General features: G+C 35.6%; 2 protein-coding genes across 3 annotated transcripts; both read left to right on the top strand.

Annotated features, from left to right (window-relative positions):
- The first annotated feature begins 3199 nt into the window (after positions 1 to 3199).
- LOC104825906 (WAT1-related protein At4g01440-like) lies at positions 3200 to 5394 on the top strand. The gene is made up of 6 exons (XM_010558331.2): positions 3200 to 3480; positions 3605 to 3667; positions 3780 to 3896; positions 4265 to 4673; positions 4793 to 4944; positions 5039 to 5394. Exons 1-6 carry the CDS (start codon positions 3296 to 3298, stop codon positions 5202 to 5204), a joined length of 1092 nt encoding a protein of 363 aa, XP_010556633.1. The 5' UTR covers positions 3200 to 3295; the 3' UTR covers positions 5205 to 5394.
- A 108-nt stretch (positions 5395 to 5502) lies between these two features.
- On the top strand, positions 5503 to 9209 carry LOC104825907 (transcription factor bHLH57). Of its 2 annotated transcripts, none has more exons than XM_010558332.1 (4): positions 5503 to 7057; positions 7278 to 7808; positions 7899 to 8261; positions 8851 to 9209. In XM_010558332.1, the coding sequence occupies exons 1-4, from the start codon at positions 7010 to 7012 to the stop codon at positions 8932 to 8934; spliced, it is 1026 nt and encodes a 341-aa protein (XP_010556634.1). In that variant the 5' UTR covers positions 5503 to 7009; the 3' UTR covers positions 8935 to 9209. The 2 variants fall into 2 exon arrangements, with proteins under 2 accessions (XP_010556634.1, XP_010556635.1); XM_010558333.1 differs by having other exon boundaries at positions 5503 to 7007.
- Positions 9210 to 9414: the final 205 nt, after the last annotated feature.

The following is a 9414-nucleotide window of genomic DNA, read 5'->3' on the forward strand; positions in this document are numbered from 1 at the left end:
TTTTTTTTTTTTTTTTTGATAATCTGGAAGTTCACCGGTGGTCCGACTACATCTCCCAGAGGACCGGAGAAACCCAGGTGAATGCCTCTCCCCACGCTTGGGTTTGAACCCAGGGTGAGAGCATGCTTTGCATGTTCTCTCACCACTAGGCCACCCAAACGTGGGTCCCGTGATATGTTTTTAACAAGAAAATGTGCTTATTTTCGGTTTTGTATGCATCTCTACCACTGCTTATTGGATTCATCAATGGTTCGGGATTAGGGCTTTTTTTCACATATCATATCAGTTGGTGTTATCAGTGCACGGGAACATCAAGATGAAGAGCTATGAGTCTTGTTCGAGACGATAGATTGTCACTTCCATACCATTTGTATATTTATAGACATGAAGTGAATCTTGTATCTGTGTATATTAGATAATTAAATTTGTTTAACGCTTTTATAAAAAAACTTGAGGTATTGTATATGAAAACCATTTCACTTGCGAAAATCGAATATAGATCTATAATTGAGGTGCCCACAATTGTATAAAAAACGAAAAGATTATTTATTTTGATGGAGGAGGAAAGAAACAGACATTTTTTTTTTCTTTTTTTGACAGAAAAGATAAATGGAACTTCGACAACGTTGTTCCACCTTATATTAGTCTTCAACGTAAAACACGTGCCTCGTATTAATTTATTTTAATTAATAATTTAATCGATCCACGATTTTTAATTTTAAAAAAGGGATCAGGATCACAGGTAATGGGCCTTAGATAACGGGCTTCAATATATTTGCAATGAATTTAAACAAATGGGCCTACAAGGTATTCGGCCCAAGTTTAGCCCGAAATCTGCGCGTGCGTGCGTGGCCGTTCTTGCCTCTTGGAATTGACTGAATAAACAAATCAATTCCGAATTTTTTTCAGATAAGGTCACGAATTATGAGAAGCTCAAGCAAGGCTCATTTATACGAATCATTTACAAATATGCGAACTAAAGGTAAGGCCCATAAATAATATTAAACAATTCTGAGGCCCATTTATAAATTTAAGCAACCATATAAATGGTGGACTGTGGACACATCCATGGCTCATTACAAATACTAGATCTACCTTGGGCCCATTACGATCTTTGATACTACTACAAAACACACATAAATTAATTCAATTTCAAAATATTTAACATTTTAAAAATTATGTGAACAAATAGACAATTTAATTCTTTTTGTTAGGGCTGTGATTACGCCTTATAATATCCCTAGAGATGTAAAATGGATCGAGACAATCCCGTTTCGACCCAACTCATTTTCAGCCCAATTTATTAAGTCTATTCTTATTCGGATAAAAAAAAATTCAAGTTTAGATCAAATCGTTTGAACTCGTGAGGAAAAAAATAAAATATAATAAAAAATATTACACAAATAATTAATAATAATAATAATAATAAATATATTAAAATAATAAAAATATTAAAATTTGACATATGTTTTTAAAAATATTTTAAAAAAATATTAAAAATAATTTTCTTTTTTTCTGATTCGTTTGGCCCCTTTTTTCGAGCTCAAATTTTTTCAGTCCAAATTTGGAAAAATATAATCTGATTTGCGAGTCCATTCATTTTGACAATCCGAAATACCCATAAAAATAGTAATATTACAAGGTAGGGCGAAAAATATGTGCATGAAAAAAATGGGTGGAGAAAATTAAACTTTCTATGGAAATATTACCTGACACCATCAACGTGTCCACTACATCGAAAATAGATATGATATCTAATATTCGAGGAACATTTTGAATGAAATGAAGAATTATACTTTTTTTATATTCTTATTTTTTGGGGGAAGATTTGCACCCTCCGTTTTTTACGAGAATACATCTTCCAAAAAAATATTAATTAATGACCAAGCAAAAAAAATATTTTCCTCCACTTTATTCCACGAAATCCTACAAAATCGAACCATAAAGAATGATTTCTAAAAATAAAGAAAAAGGTATATAAAGAGTGATTTGGGGGTAATTAAAGATATCAAAATTGGAATTATATGATTTCTAAAAATTGGAAATAAAGATATCAAAATATTTATAAAAAAATATTTTCCTCCGTTTTTTAGCCTTTTTACTTTCTTTTCCATGTTTAAATATCTCCCTTTCTTCTCATTTCTTTTGACTTTACTCTCCGAATCCAATAATCGACCATTAAGTTTAAGTATGTTTTTATGTTTGCTAAGTTAATTTCGAGTAAATACTCTCTCACGTGACAAATTTACAACACCGTGATTTTTTTTTTTATCATTTATTATATAGAAGAGCAAAACGAAGATATATAATATTTCAACTTGCAACTTGACTATACCTGTCTCTCTCTCTCTCTTTTTTTGGTAATTTGTGTTGCTATACATAAATGTACACCGAATAAAGTTATTGATAACCTTAAAATTATAACTTATACAAAAAAAATATTCATAAAAAAACTTATAACGTATATTCCCCTGCAAACTTCAAGGTCATCAAATACGTCTATATCCTCCGTCGGTTCCATCAGCTAAAATGGCTGGCTTCTCAATCTAAACCATACGTTATATTAGTGAGACATACATCTATTCCTTTGTTATCCCTAACCCTAACGTACATATTTGGACCTAAGATGGAAAACCACCTAAATTCGTTGAATCCCTTTCAAAATCTTATACAACGATAATTAATATTTAATACACATTAATTCTATATTACGTTGATAGTATGTTTTTTTTTTGTTAGTATGTTACCGGATTATTTGCAGTTCGTTAATTTAATCAAATATGATTCATTTCGAAATATCACTAACTAAAGTTCTCATGAGATATTAAAAATAATTACCAAAACTGTAATTAAGAAATTGCACATTGTTGTTGAATGGGGAAGACAATGAAATAAAATTCGTCTACCAAATAAAATGGCATAGCAAAGCGTCAAACACAGAATCGGAAATAAAAAGATTATCGTGAAAGGTGATATTAGATTCTTTTCTACGTATGTTTGGCTCGAAGAAACACGTGGATCATCACAGGAATAATTTAAATCCACCGTTTCTTAACACATTTTGCGACCGAACCACTAAAGACGACCGCATAAAATCAATCTAAAATTTTTAAATATAATTATATAAATAATATAATATGTGAATAAAGGAACAAGTAATTCCCCTCCATCTATATATATCCACGGTGACCATGCCCAATGAATTCGTGGGCTTCCTCACTCAGACACAAGCACGTAGAGAGTAAGAGAGAGAGATTAATTATTAATTAAAAGGTTATTTAATTAATAATTAATCATGAGTTATTGCGATGGAAAATGGACGCCGATCATCATGATGATTGTGATAAACTCGGCAACCGGTTCGGTTAACGCCATGATTAAGAAACTCCTCGACGGTGGTCTTAACCATATGGTTATCGCTACGTACCGTCTCGCTATTTCTACGGCGTTCTTGATTCCAATCGCCTATTTTTGGGAACGGTTAGTAAGCATTTAACATATCTCGATATATAATTATCTCATTTTATACGATTGAATGCATATATATATACACTTTAAAAATGTGTGATTTCAATTGTGGAAACATGATTCTGCATGTACGCAGGAAAACACGGCCGAAGCTTACGTTCAGCATCCTGTGCCAGCTTTTCTTCAGTGCTCTCCTTGGGTTCGTTTAGATTTGGCCCCATAATTTTTGATATTTGCATTCTCGTCCCCATTTTGTTTATTTATCCATCAAAACGAGTCTTATTAAGAGATAAAATGGTTATGAAAATTAGGGCAAGTTTGACGCAGTATTTCTTCCTGCTCGGCCTCTCGTACACTTCAGCTACGTTAGCATGTGCTTTTACGGGCATGGTTCCCGCAGTTACCTTCATCATGGCCCTAATATTCAGGTAATTATCAAGTAACTAGGTTTAACTATATACACATGCGCATGGATTTATTAATGATTCCATTTAAAAAACAAAAAAAAGGAAAAGGGGTTTTGTTTTTCACATAAACCATGATTGTCTTTTCCAAAGCTTCGGAAATAGCAACATATGCATGAAAAGCATATTTCCAAAAAAAAAATCCCTTGTAAGCAATTTATTTTCATGTGCCACGCATGAGAGTTGCAAAACCAAAACTGTCCCACAAACTTTAGTTGGTAATTAAAGTTTTCAAGCACTTATGCAAATATCAACCTCATTATAGGTTCTTCCTTTTCCTTTGCATATAGCAATAAATTGAATTTTGAATATATGAGGGGTCTTTTTTGTAGGATTGAAAAGCTAAACATGAAAAGCAAAGCGGGAATGGCTATGATGGTGGGGACTTTGGTATGTATAGGAGGAGCTTTGTTCCTCACGATGTACAAGGGAGTTCCCTTGACAAGCCTTCACCACGAACAAGCAGCTGCTTCATCACCAGTGAACATCCATAGACACGAGATGAAACCCGAGAATTGGATCATCGGATGCGTACTTTTATTCGCAGGGAGCAGCTTTTTCGGTTCTTGGATGCTTATACAAGCCAATATCAACAGGAAGTATCCCTGCCAGTATTCAAGCACAGTCATATTATCCTTCTTCGGCACCATCCAATGTGCTCTTCTCAGTCTCATCAAGTCTCGGGATATTACAGCTTGGATCCTCAGAGACAAATTAGATGTCATCACAGTTGTTTATGCGGTAAATACAGTTACAAAGATTCTTCCCTAAAAAGGGGAAAGGCAATCATTTTCAAGCTTTTTATCGATCGATGTCGATGGAGAACATGTCTTCATGCATGTTACGTACGACTTTTGCAGGGAGTGGTCGGACAAGGAATCTGTACCGTGGGGATATCTTGGTGCATCAAACAGAGAGGACCTATTTTTACATCTACCTTTTCTCCTGTGGTGCTTATATTCGCAACTCTATTCGATTTCTCAATCCTTCACCGCGATATTTATATCGGAAAGTACGTAAAATATACTAAAAAATCCAATCACGTACACAGTTAATTATATATAGATTAATATATATATATCTAAGTTCTCTATTTTATTTTGTAGTGTTTTGGGATCTGTGGTCGTTGTAGTCGGCCTTTATGTATTCCTGTGGGGTAAAATCAGGCAAATGAATGAGTGTGCAGCGAAGTTACCGTGTCAAATCGATGAAGGCGAGGAAGAAGAAGAATGTAAGAAAGGTCACCCAGTGGTTGCACCAGTGTCTCCATGATGGGGTTAATATCGCATAAATGGTCTGAAATCAGACCAAAAGGTTTATGTTTGTGACATGAAAAATATTCGATTATCATTACCCAAATTTTACCTAAATGCCTCCCTGATTATGTTTTTTTTTGTGTGTGTGTGTGAAAACTCTATCTCATAATGTTGTAACGATTTATATATCCATTATTTGTTTCTCATATTGAATATTAAAAGGTACTCAATACGTGAACATATGCACGAAAAATATAACGATAAATATTTATTTTGTTTCTTTAAAGACGTTCTGTTAATTTATTTATAAATAAAGGTGACGTGTCCATTACGAAAGCAAGGGACTGACAGCGAATCCTTCCATTTGCATATTTATAGAAATGAAGTGTACTATCTTGTATTACACGTACACCCCTAGATAATATTAGTCTTCAATCGTAGAACACGTGCCTCGTGTTAATTTATTTTAATTAATAATTTAATCGACCCACCGTTTTCAATTTTTTTCTAAAAGAAGGATCAAGATCACACGTAATGGGCCTTAAATAGTGGGCCTACACGTAATTTGTTGGGTTTGTTATATTTTCTGTTCGTAAAGGTATTCGGCCCAAGTTTAGCCCGAAACCTGCGTCGTGCCGGCCCGTTCGTGGAATTGACTGAATGAACAAATCAATTCCGAAAAGTTTCAGATAAGGTTCATGAATTTTGAGAAGCTCCTTGTTCCACGTAATATTTATATATTGATTTTACGCATAGATTTTTAGATTTTTTTTTTCTTATCATATGCCAAAAATAAATATCCATCAATACTATTTTTTTATACTTATATACGGAATACGTGGACCGATTACACGTATAGAGACAATGAAAAAGGTCAATTGATTTAATGTTCGAGTAAGTCCATAGATATATTAAAACTGTTACAAGAATATTTTGAAACGCAAACTTTATTTTTCGATTACGATTTAAAAAAAAAAAATCTTTTTAATGTATGTATGTCTATTTTTGGGACTGTGATGGCAAAAACAAAAGGAGAATACTGTTGGTGGCCGAGAGACCAAGGCACTGGAACTGAGTTATCACTAGGATAACCATGTTGGAAACCTTGTGGGGCATTTTCGGTATTAGAATATAATACGTCTTTTATTTATGACAATAGTTTATTTGTGAAATCCATAAATGTAGTTTATTTTTTAGTGAAAAAATCAATTTTTTTTGTTCTTAATAAAAGATGAGAGGCCAGAAAAAGCCTTTTGAGAAGCTAAAAAGAAGAGGCGAAGAATGGTACTCTAATGTTCATCTTCTTCATCATCGTCTGTGTTCTGAGAAGTACTGTTCATGGAAAGTATGTCCCCACGGGCTCTGCCTTCATTGGCTGACATAACTGCCATCTCCAATAATACTCATTGGGGGGACCTCTTTAACCTCTCTCTCTCTCTCCTTCTCTCTCTCTCTCTCTCCCCGTAAATCCGCAGTCCCAAAGCACATATTTACATAGATACACTTTCTTGGTTACAAGTATTCTTCTTCTCCTACATAGCACTCTCAAACCAAATCTCTTCTCTCTCTCCTTCCCTCTCTCTCTCTCTCTCTCTCTCTCTCTCTCTCTCTCTCTCTCTCTCTCTCTCTCTCGTTTGTGTGTGTGTATATGTGGCAATGCTATAGGGTTCTAGTTTTGCCTCTTGGAGCTTCATTTATTACAAACAGTAGTGATTTAGTTAGCGGAGGCAAACGTTTGGCTGAGGAGAGAGAGAATAACGAGGAATTAATGTGACGCACAAACACGCGTATCTCAAGCGATCAAAGGAAAGGAGACTGTGTATGTTTTGCTCCAATGGAGAGCCTCCACTCTCACCTATAGATTCGTGTGTATGTTTTGCTCATTCATAATCTCTCCCTTTATATCCCCCTCTTAAATACTCATTGGAGAGAGATTCTTTGCATTTGGTTTGCATTCAATGCAAAGGTCTTAAATTTCTCGAAAAATTCTCCGAATTCTGCAACTTCCATGTTTCCTCTCTCGGCGACATTCCAATCTCCTCCTCATTTATTGTTCTCCTTGTACCTCATTCTCTGTTTGTTTTTGCAGCTCATGGATGACCATTTTGCCGCCGTGGACTGGTCACAACATGGACTTCTTCCCTCCAATGGCAGCCTCAGATTCAATGAAGAAGAAGAGGAAGAAGCACAAGTTCAATTCTCAGACGACACCGCCATTGAAGACAAGATCCCATTTCTTCAAATGCTCCGACGCGTAGAGCCCACCGCGTTCTTGCCCTTCAGATCAGAACCAAACCTTGTACAGTCCCTCCTCCAAATCCAAACCCTAGAACTAGAAAGCTGTCTTACCCTCGAAACCACAATTCCTCATAATGACAAGCCCTTCAAGTTGGGATCTTTATCACCTTCTCCTTCTCCCACTCCTTCATTGGCGGTGCCACTAGCGAATGAATCCGTCAAACAAGGGAGAAAACGTAAACGGACGAGAACGCCTAAGAACAAAGAAGAAGTGGAGAGCCAGAGAATGACTCACATCGCCATCGAACGTAACCGGAGACGGCAAATGAACGAGCATTTGAACTCCCTTAAGTGCCTCATGCCGCAATCCTATCTCCAACGCGTAAAACCCAATCTAAAGTAGACAAATTTCGAAAAAAAGTTTCGATCTTTCTCGACATTCAGCTCGAACTCCATCGTTTTCTTGTTTCAGGGAGACCAGGCTTCTATTGTCGGAGGCGCCATTGATTTTATCAAGGAGCTCGAGCAGCTATTACACTCTCTCGAAGCCGAGAAACGGGACGTGGAGAAAGATAAAACGGTGTCGTGTCGTGCATGCAGTTCTTCGTCCGTTTTGATCGGCTCCACGCCGGACGGCGAGGTCTCCGCCGGGAGATCCGCGGTGGAGGTAGAAGCAACGGTGGTACAGAATCACGTGAGCTTGAAAGTCCGGTGTAAAAGACGACGAGGGCAGATTCTGAGAGCTATCGTCTCTCTCGAAGAGTTAAAGCTTACGATTTTGCATCTCAGCATCACCTCTTCCTTGGACTTTGTCTTCTACTCTTTCAATCTCAAGGTATTTTTTTGTTACGTTTTTTTAAAATATTATTTTTAATTTTTCTTACCATATTTGTATAGATATGTATATACATAAATATTCCTAAATCTGTCACTTTATTCCTCGTTTTATCGTTTGCTAATAAGTACCAGTAGCTAGCTATATATGGGCACTCTTCTTAATTATAGCATTTCAATTTTACTTTTCCGCGGGAGATTAAACAGACAACATTAAGAACTATAAATACAACCTTTAACAAAAAAAAAAGAGCTATAAATAATTTTACGTTCATGACATATTTTCAACGTTACATTTGTTTTAATCTTTTCGTGCACTGTATTAAACTTTTTATAGGCTTACAATCTTTTTCCTAACTAAGATATAATAATTTTTTATTATCTAGTTTTTACTGAAGGTGAATTTTGTTGCTCTTTTCTATTTTCTTGAGCAACGTTTATAACAACACTAGTCAAAGCCTAGTTTATTGAGAAACATAAAATGCAAGTGACGAAAACGAAACCTGTAGCATGATACATATATACACGCACATATATATATATATATTCAGTATACGTAAGGTAGGATATTCTGTGCGTTTTGCATGCAGATGGAAGATGACTGTAAGCTAGGGCCGGCCGATGAGATAACAGCAGCCGTTCATCAGATATTCAAACATATCAACGGTGGATGATAGGGTCAAACATTAGTCAGACTCAGTTGGCTTTGACCTTACAATAATTAAGGTTTCAGGAGGAGAGACAAGTACACCGTGTAATATATATATAGAGAGAGAGAGAGAAAAAAAATTGCTAAAGTAGGGTTGTATTTCACCTTCTAGGTCTATGGAAGAGTTTTCATCCGACGGACCAAATGATGGTGTGGTGTTATTGCATGGGCTGTCGTTAGAGATTTTAATCGTAATTTGTACTAATTTCTTGTTTTAGTGATCACTTTCTCAATGCATGGCAACTTATATGCTAAATTATATTTAAAGCGCCTTTATGACAACTATATTTAAAATTATAAAGCCTAACTATTTTTTTTTACTTCTGGGCTTAATGCAAAACTGAGTCCATAAGCACACATGCTTATACATAAAATCGTTTTATCTGTTACTTTCATTTAGTGATGTAAAACGGGCTGGCTCGGACCGGCCCGGACCGACTCGTCT

The sequence above is a fragment of the Tarenaya hassleriana genome, unplaced genomic scaffold (genome assembly GCF_000463585.1).
Source record: "Tarenaya hassleriana unplaced genomic scaffold, ASM46358v1 Cleome5, whole genome shotgun sequence".
Taxonomy (NCBI): Eukaryota; Viridiplantae; Streptophyta; class Magnoliopsida; order Brassicales; family Cleomaceae; genus Tarenaya; species Tarenaya hassleriana.

Excerpts from the sequence above, each read along its gene's own strand:
- LOC104825906 (XM_010558331.2), top strand. The coding sequence starts at position 3,296 with ATGAGTTATTGCGATGGAAAATGGACGCCGATCATCATGATGATTGTG. Across the intron at positions 3,668-3,779 it reads TTCTTCAGTGCTCTCCTTGG|GGCAAGTTTGACGCAGTATT; the intron begins GTTCGTTTAGAT and ends TATGAAAATTAG. Across the intron at positions 4,674-4,792 it reads TCATCACAGTTGTTTATGCG|GGAGTGGTCGGACAAGGAAT; the intron begins GTAAATACAGTT and ends CGACTTTTGCAG.
- LOC104825907 (XM_010558332.1), top strand. The coding sequence starts at position 7,010 with ATGTTTTGCTCCAATGGAGAGCCTCCACTCTCACCTATAGATTCGTGT. Across the intron at positions 7,809-7,898 it reads CGCAATCCTATCTCCAACGC|GGAGACCAGGCTTCTATTGT; the intron begins GTAAAACCCAAT and ends TTCTTGTTTCAG. Across the intron at positions 8,262-8,850 it reads TCTACTCTTTCAATCTCAAG|ATGGAAGATGACTGTAAGCT; the intron begins GTATTTTTTTGT and ends TTTTGCATGCAG.